General features: G+C 32.4%; 1 protein-coding gene and 1 non-coding gene across 25 annotated transcripts in view; both read right to left on the bottom strand.

Moving 5' to 3' along the window:
* EPHA6 (EPH receptor A6) overlaps positions 1 to 22,724 on the bottom strand; it is an 887,621-nt gene that overhangs the window by 723,617 nt on the left and 141,280 nt on the right. For 2 of the 24 annotated variants that reach the window (XM_077884565.1, XM_077884564.1), the window contains exon 2: positions 19,921 to 20,040. The exons of the other annotated variants lie outside the window; for them this stretch is intronic. In XM_077884565.1, the coding sequence (XP_077740691.1) occupies positions 19,921 to 19,968 (48 nt within the window). In that variant the 5' untranslated portion in view covers positions 19,969 to 20,040. The remainder of the gene's footprint in view (positions 1 to 19,920; positions 20,041 to 22,724) is intronic. 24 annotated transcript variants of the gene reach the window in all.
* On the bottom strand, positions 19,002 to 19,194 carry LOC144305666 (U2 spliceosomal RNA). Its single transcript, XR_013372678.1, has one exon. It is a non-coding gene; the product is annotated as a U2 spliceosomal RNA (small nuclear RNA).

Genomic DNA, 22,724 nt, shown 5'->3' on the forward strand with positions numbered 1-22,724 from the left:
GCATCTGGGCAGCCCAGGTGGCTCAGCGGTTCAGCACTGCCTTCAGCCCAGGGCCTGATCCTGGAGACCCACGGGATTGAGTCCTCCTGCGTCAGGTTCCCTGCATGGAGCCTGCTTCTCCCTCTGCCTGTGTCTCTGCCTCTCTCTCTCTCTCTCTCTCTGTTATCTCTCATTAATAAATAAAATCTTAAAAAAAAAATACAGCATCTTCCAGTGTTCCATCCTCAGAAAAACTTCCAATAGATTTGTGCTCCTCTGGCAGATGCTTTAGGTTTAGCAAGTAAATCTCCTTCACCTATGGTCTAGGCTCTTTCCAAACTGCTGCTTTTTGTGCTGAGTCCCATGGTGAGCAGGTCTGCATATGAGCCCTTTAAAAGCAAAATCTCCGTCCTCTACAGCACTACATTTTTCTTGAACATAATCATCATTGACTTTATATATATGTTATAACATATATAATTCAAATTCAATTTGCCAGCATATATCATCATTGGCTTTCAAAATAAGACATTTCAAGGGCTTATGCCTCTGATTCAGGACTCAAGAGTTGAGGTACCAGGTATAGGGCCTAAGCCTTTTTCCCCTTAGAGAGAAGCTCCATTTGTATTTGCTTGTTTTTGTTTTTTGAGACCCCTTCACATTGTGGACATCCACACTGAGCATGGGGTTTCAGGTGAGAATATGTCTCTGACTCTCTTCCCCATCTTGGTATGATCCCCTTTATCTTTTGTTTTAGAGCAGGTGTTCAGCTAGTTCTCAGGTTCTTTCCAAAGGTAATTAGTCCACATGTAGCTATATATTTTCTGTGTCTGTGGGAGGAAGTAAGTTCAAAATCTTCCTAAGCCACTATCTTGAACCCTGACATTAATTAACCTTACTTTTGTTTGTTTGTTTTTTTTTCCGTGCAGCAGATGCTACCAGTGCTCTGCCCATTTCCTCCGACCTTTCAGAATGTTCTGACATCAACTCTGTGAATGAGGGTTGTTTTTCTATTCCCCCAAACTACAGAAGCTCTGTCTGTGTACACACTAGGTCAGAAGTGCTGACAAATTAACATCCCTAAGGGAAAAGCCCTCAGCAAATAACTGATCGAATTTAGGCTTTGAGATGTGTTTTATACCATTTCCCTGAATGTCCCAGTAGTATTTAGTTCCAGTTATCCATGGTATTAACTAGCTTAATAAAGTATCCTTTATTGCTACCATCCTTTTTCTGTATCACTTTTCCTTCCTAATTCAGCTTCCAAATAAACTACCTGAATTCTTCTCTCAGCGTTAACTTATAGAGGAACAGCAACTAAGTTAGTTGGTATAAAAAAATGATTCCATAAATGGATTACTCACTGGCCAAATGGCAACAAGGATTCCACTACTGGCAGTAAGTGGGACAGTGATAATTCCTGAAATTCTAGAGAATCTAAATTGCTAACATTCTTACCTGTGGTGAATGGAGATATCATAAGGTGGAGGAGTTGCACAGTTTATGTAATATCTCCAAGATTTGAGTGACACTACAGTAGCAAAGGTAATTGTAAAATGAGTGGTTATTCTTAAACACTATCAAGGCACTGAAAAAAAATGATATACACAACTCAGCCAACACCCAACTCAGCACAGAGTGAAATAAGAAGACTTTTTTTTTTTTTTTTTTTAAATAGCATTTATAGAGACACTAGTCTTCTGCAATGGAAAAGCAGTTAGGGCTGCAAACCGAGCTTAGGACCTGACTGTGCAAGAAACCAAGCTGTAGACAATAATGAATTCACAGACTCACTGTTGTCTTTTGCATAAAGTTAGGCAAGTACATGGGAGGATCTAAGACTCAGAAATGGAAAGGAATGGAAATATTAGAGAACCTGAATCCCCAGATTTCCCTAAAATGTGTGGGCCTGAAGAAATGGCTCATTCACCTTTGCTAAAGGACAACAGCCTCCCTTTGCCTGAGGGACATGCAGTGGCCTTGTCTCAGGCAGGTATGTGGCCAGCCTTCTTCAAGATCTCTCTCTGCCTTCCTCAAGGCTTCTAGGCCAACAAGTACAGTCAATTATCACTATGACCCAACTGTAGAAGTACTCTCCCTTTACTGGAGGGAAGGGATTATTGATCAAAAGAACTATTAAGGGCCAATATGTATAGGCCAAGTTCCTTGAGAAAAGTATCTATAATACAAAAGGGTTACCACAAGTTCTGGGGAATTAACATACACTCCAAGCAGTCCTTAGCCAAAGGATTCTACAAAAGTCGCTTACAAATACAATTCACTTGCAAATAATGCCAAGGAACCTCTCGAAGACATTTCTTGTACTTGAACTATCATTTCAGGGACTGTTGATGTTTGGGTTCTAAGATCTCTGCAAAACTTGCTAAAATGAAATAGTTACTTTAACTTTTTTTCCTTTCTCTTGTCAACCTATGCCTGTCAATCTCTCCCCTACTATATCTCTACTCATCCAAATTCTATTTATACTTCAGGAAATTAAAAAAAAATGTAACATATTAAATAAAGCTTCTCCAGTCACTCTCAGCAGAGTTCTGCCCCCTGTTTCATAAGCAACATATTTATTACTGAAAAAAACATAATATTCAGGCCAACTGTATACCTATATGCAAAAGAATGAAGCTGGATCTCTTCCTTACACTGTACCCAAAAACTAATGCAAAATGATTCATAGGCCTATATAAGAGCTAAAGCTATAAGAAACTTAAAAGAAAATGTAGGAGTAAATCTCTGTGACTTTGGATTAATCAGTTGTTTCTTATTGAAACTGAAGGAACAAGCTACAAAAGAAAATCTAGATAATTTGGATTTCAAAATTAATAACTTGTGTACTACAAATAATATATGAAAAAGGTAATATAAATCTCTCAAAGGAAACAGACATAGGCTAGTAAACACATGAAAAGCTCCCAAATCATTAATCACTAGGGAAACACAAATCAAAAAATGTGAAAAAAACAGACAATAATCAATGCTGGTGAAAATGTGGAGAAATTGAAAGCCTCATATATTGGTGGTAAGAATATAAAGTAGCATGGACACTTCAGAAAACAGTTTGGCAGTTTTTCAAATATTAAACATAGAGTTATCATGTGACCCAGCAATTCTATTCCAAAAACATAACCAAGAGAAATGAAAACATAATTCCACACAAAAACTTACAAATGAATGCTCATAGCAGCATTACCACACTAATCAAAAGTGAAGGAAACAAATACCTACCAATATATATGTGTATATATATATAATTGAATAGTATTTGAGAATAAAACTGAGTAAATTCCAAAGAATTAAAAAAAAACCTGCTATAAGATGGATGAATCTTGAAAACATTATGCTAAGAAAAAGAAACCAGTCACAAAACAGTGTATCTATTGTTATGATTCCATTTATGTGAAATGTCCAGAATAGGCAAATCTATAGAAAAAGAAAGTGGATTAACGTTTGCCTAGTGGTGGAAGTTATGGTGAGATGAGCTGAGAAGGGCATGAGGAGGGATTACTAATGAGTAGAGGGTTTCTTTTGGGGTGATGAATGTGTCCTAAGCTTTGTAGTGATGGTTGGCACAGCTCTGTGAATATACCAAAGTCACTGAGCTGTACACTTAAAATGGATGAGTTTTACAATATGTTAATTATATCTTTATTAATAGCATATTTTATAAATGTTTAATAATAATATTCATCCCTTTCTCTGTTGTACATCATGTCTATATTAGTTAATACAGTCCAACTGAACAATCTTAAGTAACAAGGTGGAACTGGTTGGTTTCTATAGGACCACAGAAAAGGCAGGGATGAATAGACAAATGGATTCCAACACTCAAGTGTTACAATTTTTAGCCCTATTCTATAGCCCTATTCTATAGCCCTATTGGCTTTTGTCCACCTTATAGTACATGGAGTTTGTTCACCAACAGATAGACATAGCTAAAAACAACTCAGGACTTAAATCCTTGTAACTTTTTTCTTTTAGACTTTGGAGTTATGCTTGTTTGGGGGTTATGTTAGTTGTTTTTTGTTTTTTGTTTTTTTTTCTCCAAATCCCAACTCCGTAATTTACAAGCTTTGTGATTGGGCAGAAACATTTTGATCCTTTTTTTCTTAATGTAATAAAATTATAGGTATTTATCAATTAGCTTATTTCAATTATTTAATGAGATAACACATGTACAACATATAGCATAATGTTTAATATTGAAAACACTGGTTCCTAGTTTAGAGGAAAGTCATCCAGGTTAGTGAAGGAAAGTAAGCCCTTAACTTAATGGTCATGACCTATTATGTTCATGTAGGTTAATCAGATCTTCTTTTTTAGAAATTTGAATTAAGAAACATGGAATTAAGGGTGTGGGCTGTGGGTGGGAGGACCAGTTAGCATTTGGATCTAAATCTGAAAGTTTATTATACAGAGTGATTATAAAGACTATGAGAATAATGTGAAAGTGTAGTTTATGAAGGAATCAGATACTGGGTGTAACTGAAACCATGAGTTATTCCCACTACTTTTTTAAGTCTATACTCTCTCACTAGGTAATCTCAGTCTGATGACTTTAAGTACATTTGCATGCCAATAATTTCCAAATTTATATCGAGAACCCTGACCTCTCTACTAAATTTCACTCTCATATATAAAGTAGCCTTTTTGACACAGTAACTTGAATATCTAATAGACATCATAAAACATGGTTGAAACAAACCTCTTGGTTCTACCCTTCTACCCTTCTGTTCCTGTGCTAGTCTCACCCATCTTAGCAAATGCAACCACAATCTACTGGTAGTCAAGACAAAAGTTTAGGAGAGATCCTTCAGTTATTTTTTCCCCTCATATCTGATACACAAATTGACAACTATTCACATTAGATTTACTTTCCAAACATATCTGATATACATCTGATATACACCATTTTTTTTTCTCCATCTGTGTTACCAACAACTTAGTACAAACCATCCTCATCTCTTACCGATGCTACTGCAATTGCCACCCAACTAGTCTTTTGCCCCTTCATGATCCATTTGGTAATCATAGTAGAGCAAAAATGACCCTTTAAAAATATAAAACAATTACTGGGGAAGACTCACCAATATGAGTATGAAGACTGCAGATTTTATTTTATTTTTTTTTAAGACTGCAGATTTTAATAAGAAAAATAACAATGTATACTTCATGTTAATGGTCCATTATCATCCATCTCTCCTTCCAATAAACATATAGTAAGAATGTCATGCCAAATGCCAGTACAAGAAAAACCTAAATCATTCAATAAATATCATTACCAACATTATTAAAGTATTGCTCAATATTATTACTAGTAATTATTGAATGAGCACAACCATTGTGTTAAGACTTCACTTGCAATAATACCTGTAGTCCTCACAAAAATCTCATGAGGTAGGTAATATTATCTACATTTTACATAAAAGGAGGTAAAATAAAGTCTTTTAGAAGTTGTTTCACATATTCTAAAGTCAGTGAACTAGCAAATAGTCAAACTTAAAAATCAAAATCTTAAAGGAAAAAAAAAAAAAATCTTAAAGGAAACAATAGTAGAGAATATCCCATGCATGTGCATCAAGAGTTTTCTTTCAGTAAAAATTAACATAAATAAATAATTACTTTTCCCAAATCCCTTTGTTTTACTTAACTAATGAAAATTCCAATGTAACTTCATTATTTACTCCCAAGGATTCCATTATTTTCACATTTTTCAGTGCTATGCTGACAGGAACTCAAGGGATTAAAATTTAATAACTTCTATTATTCTTTGTAGTTACAAGATTCTCAAGTCCATGATGCAGTCCCAATTATAGATTCTTTATTTACATTGTGAAATAGGAGAGCTTAATTAAGTAAATCATGGTTCTGCATATATGATAAGGTCCAGAAGACAGAGGTCCCATTTTGTATCCTTATTTGGTTCAAATTTTCAAAATTAAATTGAGAACCTCTGTGTATACTATAGTAATGTCCTTAGCCATTCAACATTGCCAACACTTATTTTTGCTCTTTTTTATATTCTCCAAATATTCTACAATTGCACAGATTTCTCCTCCCTTTTGGGTTGTAAATTTTGACCCACCAATGCCACTGGATTGCTGTTATCCAAATTCCTTTTAATGATTCCTTGTTTTCAGAATCACTTTGCACATTATTCCAGCTCTGCTCAATATAAATACAGCTGAGTCTGTATTTTATTTCATTCAGCTTTTACTTCTTTCATCACTGTGATTCAGATTTTCTACACCTTTTATTTTCTCTCTTATACTGGGCATGTGGAATTATCTGAACAACTTTTTCTTACTTTTTATCGAATTTTATTTTAATGCCTTCCTGATCACAGAGACCATTCTCCTGCCAAATTAATTAATTCAGGTCTTTGCAAAATGTGTCCTCTAGCTTGCTAGGAACTGCTCTGTATGGAACTCTAAGCTCTGTAACCTGCTGTTTACTTAACATATCTTTTCATTCCAAAGTTATAACCTTCAGCTAGAAGGAATAAAAAAAAAAGGCAACAGAGGCCATCAGATTTCTTCCCAGAACCTCAAAAACCTAATAGCTGATTTCCAGCCTTTGGGTTAAGTGCATTATTTGTATTCATTTAAGTCATGCTGGGTTAGAAGCTATCTAGTCAGTTCAGTGAGTCATAGCTATCTGGATATGCTTAAATTTTCTGACTCACTCATCAGGATTAGTTACTATCACCTATGTAACCTCTTATTAGCAGTTTCTTAATAATCTTTAAGGAGAGAAATTTTACTTCTAATTACTAATCTCTAAGCCATTTCTGTGTATCTGAATTGTTATTTCTTCAGAAGGCTAAGGAAGACACTTGTAAAGAAATGTGTATGTATTGAATAATGCTCTAAAATTTATTTTCATATTCTTCTTACAGCATGGAACATTTTTCCATTTAGCAACCTTTGACACGAACCTGCTAAAACATTTGTTCAGAAATGTAAAGGGCATGTTTACTCCATTTCCTACTGAATACTGATTCATATGAGACAAGCATGTGTTTTAAACATTTTTATCCCTTAGAGTGACCAGCAAATGATTCTTCAGCTGATTTCTTCAAAGCATTTTTCATATCACACAAACACAGTTTGTATGTGCTCTTACCTTTAACATTTTTCAAGTGACTCTTATATTTTAATTAAAGTGCATCCATCTGAAAATTCATTAGCATAATGTGTAAGAAGGTGGGAAATACTAGATTTACTAACATGGACAATAAAATGAATGTTGCTCATTATATATCCTTTTAAATAACTGAATTGTCTGTAATGGTTAAAATAAAGATTATTCAATAAAAAGTACCACACTGACCCTTATTTCTTAAAATTTCTGCCTGCTTCTATAAATGCACATCATAATGTCTTTTTCTTAGGTCACAAATTCCTTTTGCCATTAATCTTAAAGTTTACCAGAAGTGAGTTAAAAAAAAAAAAAAAAAAAGACTGGGAATACTGATACAAGTATTAAAAAAGAACAAATCTTAATTTCCACAACATGAGTGGGAATTCCTCACATACAAAAGCTGTTTTTCTTCTGCCTCCTTGGAAAATATGCACTACTAAATACCTTAAATATTTCTTGCATAGACACTGAAAAATCATAAACAGTATGAATAAATTCCAAGTCTATTCACATGTATGAATAAAACTCATTAAAATACATGGGAACCTGAATAAATGTAACAGATATAGCATGCTCACATGGATAAAAACAGTATTATAAAGATACATATAATCCATCTTTTTGAAGGTCACCCTGACAGCACACATCAGATTTAAATTTTTATACCCCTTGATACAGTATGTCTACTTTTAGAAATATGCTATTGAAATACAAGAATGTTCACTGAAAAGCTCTTCTATTGGTGAAAAATTAGAGACAAATGAAATATCTACAATAAGTCAATGGATAAATTATGGTTGGTCTGTACTTATACATAGAGTTGTTATGATAGCTCATTAATCATTCAAATAATTCAATAATTCATTCAATATTTATTAAGAATCTATGTGGCAGATAGTGTTCTACTTAGGACACACACCAGTGAAAATGTAAGACAAACTCTCTGCTTTCAAAGAATATTTATTACATGATAGCTTGTTACAAGAAAATTAAGAAGAAATATATGAAATATCATTGGTCAAAGTACTACAGAGAAAAAGTAAGGTAAGGGAGCTCTGAGTGAATGAGACAGGTGTTCTTTTATAGAAGATAACCACCTGATATTTGAAACTTAACTAAGGGGGTAAGACAAGAAGAAATACGGGGGAAGAGCATTAAAGGGAGAGGAAATAGATCAAAAGGGCATGATTTGGGAGCAAGTGCAACTTGAGAAACAGCAAGGGGCCAGTGTGACTAGAGTTCAGTGTGCAAGGGTAGCAGTGGTAAGAAATGAGTTCAAAGAGATAGCTGAGAAGAAAGATCACTAAGACTTAAGCAGACTAAAGTGAGGATTTTGACTTTTGCTCTTAATAAGATTTCGAATGACCGGAAGGTTTTATCATGAGGAATGACGAGATCTGGCTTACGTTTTAAGTGGGTCATTCTGGTTGCTATCTGGATAATAGGCTGCAGAAGGCAAGTGAGGGAGGGACTTAAGTTAATATCCTATTAAAATAGTTTAAGTGAGAGGAGATAGCATCTAGACTAAAATAGCACCAGTAAATGTAATGATACTAGATATATTTTAAGGCTGACCTGATAGGACTTGCATGATTTGGATATGGGGTATAAAATAAAGAGGGAATGGCAAGTATGAGATGGATCAGCACAGGCTGATATAGAAGGTTGCCCATGATATATTATCAAGTGATACCAAAGAAACCTGCATCAAAATGTGTACAACTGGACCACTTTTATTCTCTAAAAAAATGTCTGGAAAGATAGATACTGATAAGGAAATTTTCTACTTTTAATGTATGTGGGCCCTGCTCCTGGGTTCCCAGGGAAGCTATACTTGAGTATTTAGCAAGGTCAAAATGACTCCATGAAGCCTCAAAGCATGGGCTCTATTTCTGCCCCAAGCAGACACTGTAAATTTGCTTAAAGAAAGTAACCAAAAGGAGCATTCTGAACACAAAAGGTAAGAAAAAGTAAAAAATTTTCCTGGTTCCCATAAGCCATACAGTCATACAGTCCTGCATACACTAGAAACTTAAGGTAGGCAACTTTCTGAAAAGTTCTTTGGCTAATAATTTATAACTTTTTGTGTAAATAAATAAATAACCCTACAGAAAATGCTCCCTGGACTGCTCACTTATTTGTGAAAATTATATATCTTGGGTAGTTGTCCTAACTTGGGCTGGAATAAAGCATACTCTCTCTCTCTCTTTTTTTAATTCTGAAGGGTTTGTTTATTTTGTGTCAACACCACCAAGTTTTAATTAGTAGTTAATTCTAAGAAAGGAAATGGCAGATAAAAACTTCACATTTTACTTCATGGACTTTGCTATTATTTGAGTATTTTATTGCTAACATGTATAACTTCTGTAAGAAACATAAATACCAAAGTAGAAAAATGCATTTATGATTACATTAAAATATAAAGCTTCTCAATTTTGAAGATACTACCAAGTGACAAGATAAAATATAAACTTTAAATACTTGCAACATATGTAAGTAATAAATATGTTCAGAACATATATTCAGAACACATATAATGAATTCTCAAAAATCAAAAGAAAAAGAAAATGTAAAATAAAAGAGGAGCCAAATATATGAACAAAAAAGGAAGAAAGAGTAGCAAATAAACATGAAAAGAAGCTCTCTCTCATAAATGAACAGGAAATGCAAATTAAAACCATTCTGAGATTATTTTTTTACATTCACTGGCCTGATACAAGTTAGGTAGTCTAAAATTATTATCACTGTATATGATGTGAAGATACAAAGATGTGTAGAAAAATGTGAAGTATCAGGAATTCTTATCCATTGCTGGTAAAATATAAATTAATACAGCCACTTTATGAAATACTACATTATAAAATAAAGTTGTAAATATGTAAAAAACTTAAAATTGGGGGAAACTTAAAATTGTTTTTTAGTGAAAGAAAGGAGAGACAATAACATGAGTCTCTAAATTAGAGGTGACTAGCTCTGATAGCTCTGATTATTCACTTGTAATTTTCAATATCAATACAAAATGATTTATAAATCAACTTCTCAATAGACAGTGGTTTAAAAGTTTGAAATGTAAACCTTGTACTTTATTTTTCAATGATATAAATACTAAGTTGGATTTCCAAATGCAATTTCTCATTAAAAAATTAGTACTTGGTTGCATACAACAAAGCATGGCAAACCTAAGTAATATGGTATGGTAAAAAAAAAATATATAGGCTTTGGAAAATGCAGAAAATCCTGAATTCAAATACTGACACTAAATAGAAAATAAGTTTAGAAAATATATTTATTATGTGTCACTGTGCTCAGTGATGCTTATCAGGCCACTCAACACAAGGTTCCAATCATAACTAGCTCACCTTCTTGTCTGGATGCGGGTGTGAGGGGATGCTAAGTAATGAGTCTTAGTACAGCATGGAAGAACTGGATAAGCACTTAGCTTGGGTAATAAAAAATGATTACGTTTTCCAAGAGCTCTGGCTGTCAGGATTAGGGCTACCAACCTTTTCTACGTTTAGCTCAAACCATGTAAGCCACAGATACCTAGGTTACTGAGAAATAGCAAGTCAACTCTTCTCTTTAATTCCTTTCTTCCTTCCTCACCAGAGACCATGCTCCTTTTTCAGGACCACTCATTATACAGATCTCTTCTTTTTCTAAATTACTATAAATGTATGGACTATGAAACCAAGTTTGCATTTATAATGTATTCAGCACACACTTTTCTGTCTTTATAAAGGAGTGAATCTATGATATAACTTAGAAATTTCAATCAAAAAATGTGATTTTAACCTATGATTTTAGCAAACTTTTAAAAATATATTTAATTACTTACTTAATCTTCAAATTCTATATCTATACAATAAAAAAAGTGACTTTACAAGGTTAATATGAGGATCTTCTATCTCCATAACATTAGACATTTGATAAACTCTGAGATATGATGTAAAACAGAATTATGATAATGATGATCTATTACATTTATAATCTATCATAAGAATCCCTTGATGTCAAGGATTCTATTAAATACCTGAATTCTTTCAGCTAAAAATTATTTACCTTTTAACTAGGAATAATAACTGAGTAGTTAGTAATAAGTATTTTGTAAATAGTATTGCTTTATCAAGTAAGTTAATCTTCATTAAAATAAGGGATAATAAAACTAAAGAAAGCAAATTTCAATTTTTATATCACAAATATGAGATAAAGTATATTAGAACAAGAAATTAAATCAAATGATAGGCAAAAAGTAATGCAGGATACAAAAATAGATGGTATGGAACCAGCATCCAATTATAAGACAAATATTAGAGATGCTAAAGAAAAACTGCCTTCTACCAGAGAATTTTTTTCTTGAAAATGAAATTTGAAACAGTAAAGCAATTAAAGAAATGAATCATTTTTCACTATTATGATGTCGCTGCCAACATTGAATAACAGATCTTAACTAAATAAAAAGCCAAGTCAAAACTAAAATACATTTCATAATCAAGGAACAATAAAAAGAAAAAAATAAATACAGGCTCAATATAAGAAAATTATAATTAGTCAATACCACGTCTCTTAAATCACTAATAGGAAATATTTCAATGTTTAATGATATAGAACTAGGTAGAAATTACAGATATTGGTAAAAATAATATATCACAATGGATAATGACAATTGTGATGTGTACAGAAATATACACAAAGCAATGAAATGTGGAGTTCCTGGCTGGCTCAGTAAGTTAAGTACCCAACTCTTGATTATAGCTCAGGTCATTGTCTCAGGGCCTGGAATCAAGTCCTGCCTTAAGCTCCCCACTCAGCTGGGAGTCTGCTGGTCTCCCTCTCCCTCCTCCTCTCCCCCTGCTTGTACATGGGCATGAGCAGGCTCTCTCTCTCTCTCATGAATAAATCTTTTAAAAAATAATGAAAGTGAATAAAATTGAATTTAGACATATACACTAAAATAATACTTAAAATTATGACACAGAATCAGGGGACTTGAGAATTGACAAATAATTATTAAGGAGTAAGGGTGTTTTTGAAGATTCTCTCTTTTGAACAATGATGATTAGTTGCTTCTGTTTAATTTCCATTGTTCAGTTTTCTCAATTTTAAAAATCCAATTACCAAAGTTATTTTTTTCATGAGGTAGTAAATTACAATTAAGAAAAAGACACAGTCCTTGACTTCACAGAATTTCAAGTTCATTAGGGAATGAGCCACAGTCAGTACACTTAGAACACCAAGGGCAATAGGGGTTACACCATGATTCTGAATAAGGGGTTACACTATGATTCTGAACAAGATGCTATGGGATCCTAGGGTCAGCAGTGACTAACGCTTGCTTAAGAGATTCTAGGCTTCACAGACCAGACATGGCATCAGTATTTGAATTGGAGAATAAGCAGTTTTACCTAGACCAAGAACTAGAAAATAAAAGAATCCCTAGCAGGTAGAGAGAAGCACATAAGAAATTATGTTCACAGAGCATTGTAAAAGATGGAAATTGTGGTTTGAACATAAGGCTGTTGGAAAGAAAGAATATGAAGCTGGAAAATCAGGGGCACATTAGATTTCCAAGAACCTACAGAGCCTGCTAAACACAGTAACTTCAGATAATGCAAGTCATCAAAGGCTTTAAAACTGACATTGGCCTAGGTAGAACTTCATTAAGTTAGAAGACACTGAATGAAAAGGACATTATCTTAGGAAGTTAAGGACACAAAGAGTTCAATGTTAAGACTATTAAGTTAGTAGACATAAAGCATTTAATGTTAAGACCTGAATTCTAGTAGTCAATATGGATTATGGTGCTGGAGGTCAGATAAAAGTTCAGGACTTTAGAAAATATTTTGATTAACATCTGGCCTTCTAATGATTATGGTAGCCACAGATGAGGTGTCCCAGAGGGAATAACTTTTAACAGTAGAAGAAAAATGAGGAGACAGCATTGAAAACGCTATTTACACAGCAGGGAGAGAAAGGAAAAAAAAGACAATTTAAAATTGTATTTGCATTAAGCCAAACATTTCAGAAGTAAATTCTCTTTCCTTCCTTTTTAATGCTTTTAAGTCATTAAAATTGTTACCTATTTTAGCCCATATCATTTATAATTAAACCCTATTAATTATAGAGGTTTAATTCATATACTGTGCTAATAGATAATATATTTAGCATGTTATATGCACTTTATTAAGTATCTCATTAAATTCTCAATCCCATGAAGTCATCAATTATTATTAACCAGATCTTACTAATAAAGAAACTGACCCATAGAGTGGTTAGGTAATCTACCCAGAATGACATAACAAATAATGGAGCAGAACTTTGAAAATAAAGCCCACCTTCTCATCAACTACATTACTTCTATATACTTCATTTTTTATTACCAGTAGTTACTTTTGTTTTATGTTACCATTTTCACTTAAGTGATTTTAATTAAATTTTGTATTATAATTAAATTTAAAAGACATGAAAAACCACCTACAATCCTTCTATATCAATCAGTAATGCATACAGATTCTCATTTATCTTGGACCTGGTATACATCTATAAATAAACCTCAGTGGTCTTGGTTTTGAATTAATAATCAAGTGTAACACATATGATAATAATCCAACACCAAAGTTTCATCTAACACCATGTTTGTTTAGTGTTATGAAAGGATATAGGGAACACAACCAAATTCTATACACAGAAATAGGCAACAGCACAGCAGAAGACTCAAAGGCAGGGCTTCCAAAGATCCCACTCACTCAGGATTCAGGACAGGGAATCAAAAAAGACAATACAGGGTGTGTGAAGACAACCTCATTTCAGGAAACCAATCAGCACTGGGGTCCCTTAAGCTATTACACCTCGTTCTGATTCTCTGATGTATCAATATAGTTAGTTATCATCCAGTAAGCCATCTCAACAAGTAGGTACAGGTATTTGGTTTAATGAAAAGTAACCTTGGGCAGCACGGTCTAGCACTGCCTTCAGCCTAGTATATGAATTAAATCTCTATAATTAATAGGGTTTAATTATAAATGATATAGGCTAAAATAGGTAACAATTTTAATGACCTAAAAGCATTAAAAAGGAAGGAAAGAGACCGGGGATCGAGTCCCACATCAGGCACCCTGCATGGAGCCTGCTTCTCCCTCTGCCTGTCTCTCTCTCTCTCTCTCTCTCTCTGTCTCTCATGAATAAATAAATGAAATTTTTAAAAAAAGTAACCTGGCCAGATTTTCATTTACCTTGGATCTGGTATATACCTATAAACTCCTTGAATTTGTAGTACAAGGAGACTGTCTGAAGATAGAGAAAAGATAACTAACCAGTTATTAATACTTTCCTTCCACCATAGATATATGTTAGAAAATCAAATTATTTAATTGATCTTTATTAAAATATAATTACATATTAAATGCTTGTTTGCTTTTTACATAAAACTAATTTATTTTTAAGATATCTCTTCTTTCAGGGAAGCAAACTAACATCAATAAAATTTATTACATTTTCCAAATCTTAAAGAATGCACTGATCCCTAATATTTGAAGTATATTTTAAAATATCCAAAATATCCAAAATTACACCGTTAAAATGTGAGCTGTAACAGAATATGGACTGTAAAGCCACAAAAAAGTTTTAGTTTCTTTGGTGTGGTAGTTATAGTGACATTTTTTTTAACAAGCAATATAAAAAATGTCCTTCATAACTTATAGGACATACAAAGCACATAAAATACATAGGAAAACAACTGTTCCATAAAATAATCTAATTTTTAAATGAGTATGTCTATTTTAAGAAACATATGAAGTATATTTTACCAAAGTACAAATGAAAATCCCAGGTTTTGCTCTTGTACTTATTTTCAAATGGTTTTAAATGGAAAAATATTCTTCTATCCAATACATGTATAGATTTTCATTTATTAAAATCATATGAAGAATTTTCCGGGCAGCCCTGGTAGCGCAGTGGTTTAGCGCCACATGCAGCCCAGGGTGTGATCCTGGAGACCCGGGATCGAGTCCCACGTCAGGCTCCCTGCATGGAGCCTGCTTCTCCCTCTCCCTGTGTCTCTGCCTCTCTCTATCTCTCTCTCTCTGTGTCTCAAATAAATAAATAAAATTAAAAAAAAAAAAAAAAGGAGAAAAAAAAAAAAAGAATTTTCCTGTGAAAATGTTGATTTACTGCAGTTTTGCCATATTTCCTTTTCTCTATATACATTTTGAGGGCTGATATTATTTCCTGTGCATCAGAATCATAATGGTTTTAATAACTGCAAATTTACCCTCCTTCACTTTTCTGTAGCCTTTAAGATATGCTTAAAGTTCTCAACGTCACTCTCTCAATTTTATTAATTATAGATTAATATATTTTTATCATTTGATTATAAATACAAATCTGTAAGTATTTTTGTCCTGCACTAAGTGATTTATCTTTTTCGTTTTACTTAACCCTCAAAAATCTATAAAGTAGGTAATATTATTTTAGTTATTTTAGAGATGAGAACGAAATATGGAATTGTTAAGTGCTCTGACCAAAATCATACAGATCTATATTTTTATTTTTTCAGGCTAGGAATGTAGTCTTCTTATTAGAAATAAATTGAGAACCTATCCTAACTCCAGTATCTGACTTACACAACTTTCGTAAGCTTTGGTCATATAGGAGTTAGCTGCTCATTTAATTTGTTCAGATGTGCAATTCAGAAAATATGGGTTAAGTGAAAATTATTTCATTTCAGGGAACGCATCAGCTCTGGGGCTCCATACTGGACAACACAGGTCTATAAAGCAAAACAGACTCTTGGGGCAGATGGTAAATATGGAATCACAAAATCTATTTAGGGCTACTGAATTAATCCAAGGGATAGGTGATGTTATCAAGGACCAGAGTGGTAATAGTAACAGTTTAAAAAGGCAATCAAGAAACAGACTCTTAACTACAAAAAACAAACTGATGGTTACCAGAAGGGAGGTGAATTGGAGGATGGGTTAATAAATAGGTGATGGAGATAAATGAGTGCACTTGTTGTGATGAGCACTGGGTGTTATATGGAAGTGTTGAATCAATATATTATATACTAGAAACCAATATTATACTGTATGTTAACCAACTGGAATTTAAATAAAAACTTAAATAAAATTAAACATTTGTTTTAAAAGAAAAATTTCTAAATATACTTTTAAAGGAAAGCCACAGAAATTTGCTATTGAACATATTATAAAGTTTGAGAAAAAGTGAGGTCAAAAAGAACTTCAAGTTTCTGTCTAGAGTTATTGGAATACTGGAATCTCCCTTTTGTCAAACAGTGATTACTGTGGAAGGAACAGGTTGAGGTAAGCTAATAAGAAGTTCAGATTCGGAAATGCCTGATAAACATCCAAGTTGAGCATGTACAATTCTGGATTGAATTCTGAGTTCAGAAGAGAAATCTAGGCTGGAATATATATTCAGGATTCAGTTAATATAAAGTCTTGAGGCTGAATAAAACCACATGGAGAGTAAATGGCAATATAAAAATCAAATGACTGATCCCTGGAGGAGAAATCAACCAAGGAAATAGAAAAGGCAAGAAAAGAAGCAGAACAGAGGGATGTTTTAGAAACCAACCAACATAATTGCTTCAAAAAAGAGGTAGCTATTATACATGATTAATGCTATTGATAACTCAAATATGATGAAGGCTGAAAATGGACTTCTAGATTTGACAATGTGAGCATTATGGGTGATACTGAGTTAGGCTGCTTTGGCAAACAGTTGGATAGAAGTCCAATTAGTCTAACTGGAATGATTTTGTGAGAAAACATGGGGAATGCAGACAGCTCTTTCATAGAAAAATTATGAAGACAACATATAGATAATTTTTCAATGAATTGTTTTTAGAGAAATGTGTAGTACCTAAAGGGGGATGAACATATGGCAGCATATTTATATGCTGATGTATATAATACAACTGATGATGCATTAGATTAACATTATTAATATTAGAGAATACATATCATGAATTGCATGATTCACTTTCTTACATTTCAATAATTTCTAAAACCTGAAATTCACTTTTGTCATTATCTCCTTTATTTTCTTTTTTTTATTATCTCCTTTATTTTCATTTAATAGTTAATTTTTACAGTTTATTCCCCAGAAAAATATAGGCTGCTTAGCCTATCTCTCCTCTACAATTTTTAATATGATGTATGTATGCATACGTATACATGTATGCACACATATACACACATATGTATGTATGCCCACAGATAGTCTCTACTATGAGACATACATATATATACACACACACACGTATATGTATGCCCACAGATAGTCTCTACTATGAGACAAAATGAGACCTTTGAACTAAATTATCTCTTACTCTCCAGACTGTTTTTAATATAATCCATTCTTAGTCTCTCCAGAGATTTGCTTCATTTGCTATTGCTCAACTTCACTCATCACTATGAACGCCTAAATCTGATCTATTTATGACCCTTTCTTCTTGACTGAAAAAAATATGTTTAACACTTCAGCTAAAATTATTTATTAACAGGATTAATGAAGTTGTTTTTTCTCTATCTCAATCTGTTAGAAAATTTTGCTCTTGATCCATTTTTATCTTAATAATTGCTGCCTGTCTCTTTTCAGTTTTGCTGATCCATACTGTAAAGAACTTGGAGCAGCTAAATTTGTCAACAATGCTCTCATTTACAAGAAATAAGGAACCCCATGTTATCCTTACTTTAGAGTTATATTTATTTTTTCATTTGTATTCAACTGGCTAACATATAGTACATTATTAGTTTCAGATGTAGAGTTATGTTTATTGCTGCTTATTTTATGTAGGCTGATAATTATATAGTTCATTCTCATTGAGTGTTTACTCAATGCAACATGAAAAAGTTAGAATTTTGAAAAAATGCTACCTGGACCACCACTCTAGTCTGTCCAAACTAACAATATGCTAGGCCATTAAGAAAAGATAGTAGCCACATATGCCAAAGTCGCTTTATAGTTACTAGGCAGATGGACTTATAAATGCATCTGAAATTAATAAATACAGTGTTAGGACCAATGCCTATTTATCTATGAAGAATTTTTTTTTTTTGCCATTTTTTTTTTTTAAGTAAGGGAAAGGGGAAAGAGGAGAGAGAATCTTAAGCAGGCTCTATGGCCAGCCCAGTGAGGAGCCCAATATGGGACTCAATCTAACAACCCTTGAGATTATGACCTGAGCCAAAATCAAGAGCCAGACACTTAACCAAATGTGCCACCCACGTACCCCACCCAAGTATTTTTTTTAATGTCTGACTCTGCACATTTAGTTCTATCAATAAATTTCCTATGTAACTAATATTTGAAAATCAATTTATCAGACCTCATGAGACAGAAGCAATGATATACTGAGATACAATCACTTCTATCAAGGAGTTCACAACTAAATACTAGGAAAAGAAGAATAAGAGCAGCAAAACATAATTTCCTGAAATAACTTTTGTAATACAAGGCAAATATGATAAAGCCTGTAAACCAAGTATAGATTACTGTACATTTTTCTGTGAATAAGTTGGCGAGAGAATTATAAACAAGTAGAAAGATGTCTTAAACTTCAAATGTATCATGCTTGGATTAAGCAGACATGTAAATATATACTATTATAACATTAGCTCTTATACATATGCAAAGATAATTCCTATATTTTGTGCACTTATCATTTCAGAATTAAACTGTCAACGGTATAACTATTGATTTTCTTATATCTTTCATTGACAAATTAACTTAGTTTATTATGGTCCCCCAGTTAAATGATGTTTTTCATTCTTCATTTACATATATTTTGACTATTGCTAAGTGATAACCTTTTAAAAGTCATGACTATGGTTTGTGTGTCTGTGGTGTAGAGGTGTATCATTCCCGGATGTACTGAAATAACCAGGTCGATGGATGACAGTGGATGGAGCAAGCTACTAATTTCTTCTCCCTGCTCCAAAAATCCATTTATATATTTTATCCTCAGATAGGGGACATACCAGATATTAAGCTGATAAGAACAGTACTACATTTGATTTAGCCAAAAGGCTACAAAGCAACTAATTTTTTTTTAAATACACCAGTTACAATTACAATGTGCAACTTGTATTCATGGAATTACTGCCATGCTTCTCTACTGCAATGCATTTTAATAATCTGAGTGGAGATTCATTATATTTCAAAATATACAAAATCTGAAATTAAGGTTTTGAGGTTTTTTTTTAAAATGTCCTTTTAAGGTCATTTTGCAAATTCACTGACCTGTATCTTCAGAGTCCTCCCAGGTATAGACAATTAACAATATCATATGAATATTTAATTACTTTTAAACTTTCACTAAGAGTCAAGAGCAATAATATAGAGCTTGAGATACAGAAAAGGGAACTTATAGAAACTACCTACTTCCATTTATATAGTATATACAGAAATGCTTGACAAAGTTGATATACCTTTTTATAATAATTTAACTTCAAACTCTAATATAATGGATTAATAACAGCTTGCTATTTTTAGAGTATGTATAAAACAGAACCATGATGCTTTTAATTAGCTAATTTTGCATGCTTTAAAACTACGACATTTCAAAAATATTTTTGAGAAGCCAGATGTTTGTCACTGATATATTTTTTTAAATAGCAATTAAGAAATAGATGTTAAGTTCAAAATAAAAGTATAGACTTTTTCATGTACTCTGGGGTCTAAAAAGACAAACTGCCATAGGAAAAAAAAAATCTTTCTACTTAAAAAGATGTTATTAAATGTCGTTTTCCTAGAAACTTTTCCAACCTGGCTCCTATGGAGCTGCAGCATGTACATCCAGAGGAGAAGTAACATCAGGGTCTGGTGAGGTGGTCTCTTCAGTGCCTTCTTGAATTTTCCCCCCTTTTAGCAGTGTTGAAAATAGGTCTGGAAAAGCATAGGAAAGCTATATCAAATTTTCCTGAGGAGGTTTTTTCCATACTGTTTTAGCAACTTTGCATGGTGAAGGTGTTATATGGTATGACATACGTATTCATTTTCACTAATGAGTCCTTCCATGTAAAGTTAACAATATCCTCAAGAAAAATATAATTACACTGTATTAATTCAAGTCAAGCTATATTTAAAAATATGCTTGTGTGCATCAGATAAGAAGCAGCCTTAGAACTACACAAACATAAAAATGATTTCTAAGAAACACTGAACTATTTAGGATGGTATCCTTTATACAAAATGAAATATGATGCTTTAGGACAATACGTCTTTTGATATGCTATCTTCATATGCTAGATTTTTAAAAAAATATTTAAATATAATATGCTCTTATACAGTCCAGAAAAATGAAATGCATTGTTTAATGAGTATAAATGAGAATTCTTTCCATGTTTACTCCTAGAGTAGTTTTGCATATGTCACATATATATGAAATAGTTATACATTTGTGTTTACCAAAAATAAAAATATCACTAATTACATTTCTGATCGTGAATGAGAAAGATAAGATTGTATGTTGGCAGATATATATCACCTTTAATTTGTTGAAGTGATCAGCCTAATTAGTTATAACATGAGAAATATATTTTGATATAATTCTTCCCCAGTATTGACTACCTGACATGTAATGAAACTATTGATGATTTTAATTATAGTTTTTTTCTAAAATCCATAAAAAAATTTTTTATGAGTATTATCTTCTGGTTTAGTGAAAACGAATGTAGCAATAAATATTTAAAGAAGAGAGGTTGCTAAAACAGTAACCATGAATCTAAATACTCAGTGTTACTAGATTTAACTTTACAAAACTTGGATGGACATTAGAGAACCAATATTATTTGAATTTCTGTACAACTGAAAATGGATAAACAATATCACCATTTTTATGGTGCCAGAATATTTAAAAAAAAAAAACAAGTATTGGAGAAGACTTTTATAGTGCTAAGACCAAATATAATATTTAAAGCTTTTATATATTTAAAGAACTTTTTTTTCTAACCCATGTTTTCATATTTATGATTGACAGTCCTTTAGGAAAAAGACATTTGAATGATCTTATTGTTTCATGGTCTTCAATTTGTTAATGCTCATTTCAATGTCATTTTCCTTCCCAATTGCCCACTCTTATAACTTTATCTAAACTTCACTAATACTTAAAGTACTGTGAAATAATATAAATACTATAAATTATTTTTATAAATATTCTTATACCCAATTACCATGACTATGATATATACACACAGTGAAATTATAGTTATACAATATGTAATTTCCTTAATGAGACACAAAACCAATAGAAATATATATTCCTGTTTGACATATTTTATTGGATTTTTCTAGAAATCTATATTTGGTTATTTCAAAACCATAGTTAAAAAATAATAAGGTATGCTAAAAAATTGATTCTAAAAAGCAAATAATTTACAATTAAGATTAAAACACCCAAATATACTAATGTAATTTCTTTAATAAAATAGAATAGAATTAGAATTAATCTTTGAGAATAAACCCTAAAAACAAAAATGAAAACCAAAGGTTCAAGGAAGAAAAATCTGATAGTAATTAACACTGACCTCTGTGACTTAAATTTAAGTTACAAATCAAAATAGTCTAGTCAGTCAAAGGGTGGTACTCTATTCACAAACAACTCTCTTTGTGGCTTAAATATGTACAAATTTATTTATCTCTATGGAAATAAAAACTCATTAAAACAGGAAAATATACTTCAGACTTTGATAGAGAAACTCTATTAATAACTATTTTAGAATGAGCAGTACAATTAAGTGGGGGGGAACCTGTGATTTAATGACAAATTTCTGAGTTGAAGATATTCACCAATATGATATTGCAGAGGCTTAAGGAAAATCATATACAATCAGAACATCTGATTATGAACAACAAAGCCTATGAAACTGAAAATGTGCTCAGAGACCCTGCTGTGACAAAAAGCTTACAAAATAAATGATGCATTTCTTCAAGATCAGCTGTAACATAAGCAAATTCTTCCAAGATATCTACAAAAATGAGTTCATCAGAATTCCCAAGTGTTCATAAAGTATTCAATATTAAATATCCCTCTTAAATATGGAAGTGTCTAAGTTAAAATTATAGTAAAATTAATTTAAATTTCCCAAATTTCCGGCCAATAGGTTGTCACTTTGCATAAGCAAGCAGAATTCAAAATTGAAAAGAGCAAACTATGAAAGAAAAAAAAAATGAACCAGGGAAAAGTTTGCTGCTGAAAAAAAGTACAGCCTAAGAGAAACCTTTTCAAAGGTATCACAGATAAACTAGGCATATTATTAGAGGTGAAATTGTAAAGACTTCATTTTCCATGATTTAGTAATGAAATACAGCGTTCACAAGCCATGGGTGTTATAAGAGGAGAAAAATGGCAAGTTCCTGTTTCTTTCTTGGAAGATTATTACATCTCTCTCTCTCTCTCTCTCTCTCTCTCTCTCTCTCTCTCTCTCTTTCACACACACACACACACACACATTGATATTAGCTAAGTTTTAAATTATTAAATATCAAACTGTTTAAGAGGTTTAACATAATACCTTATAAGAAATGGAGTATAGGCTTCAAGTTTAAAGGAAAAAAAGGTGAAGTTTTCT

Source organism: Canis aureus, chromosome 35 (genome assembly GCF_053574225.1).
Source record: "Canis aureus isolate CA01 chromosome 35, VMU_Caureus_v.1.0, whole genome shotgun sequence".
In the NCBI taxonomy this organism is placed as follows: Eukaryota; Metazoa; Chordata; class Mammalia; order Carnivora; family Canidae; genus Canis; species Canis aureus.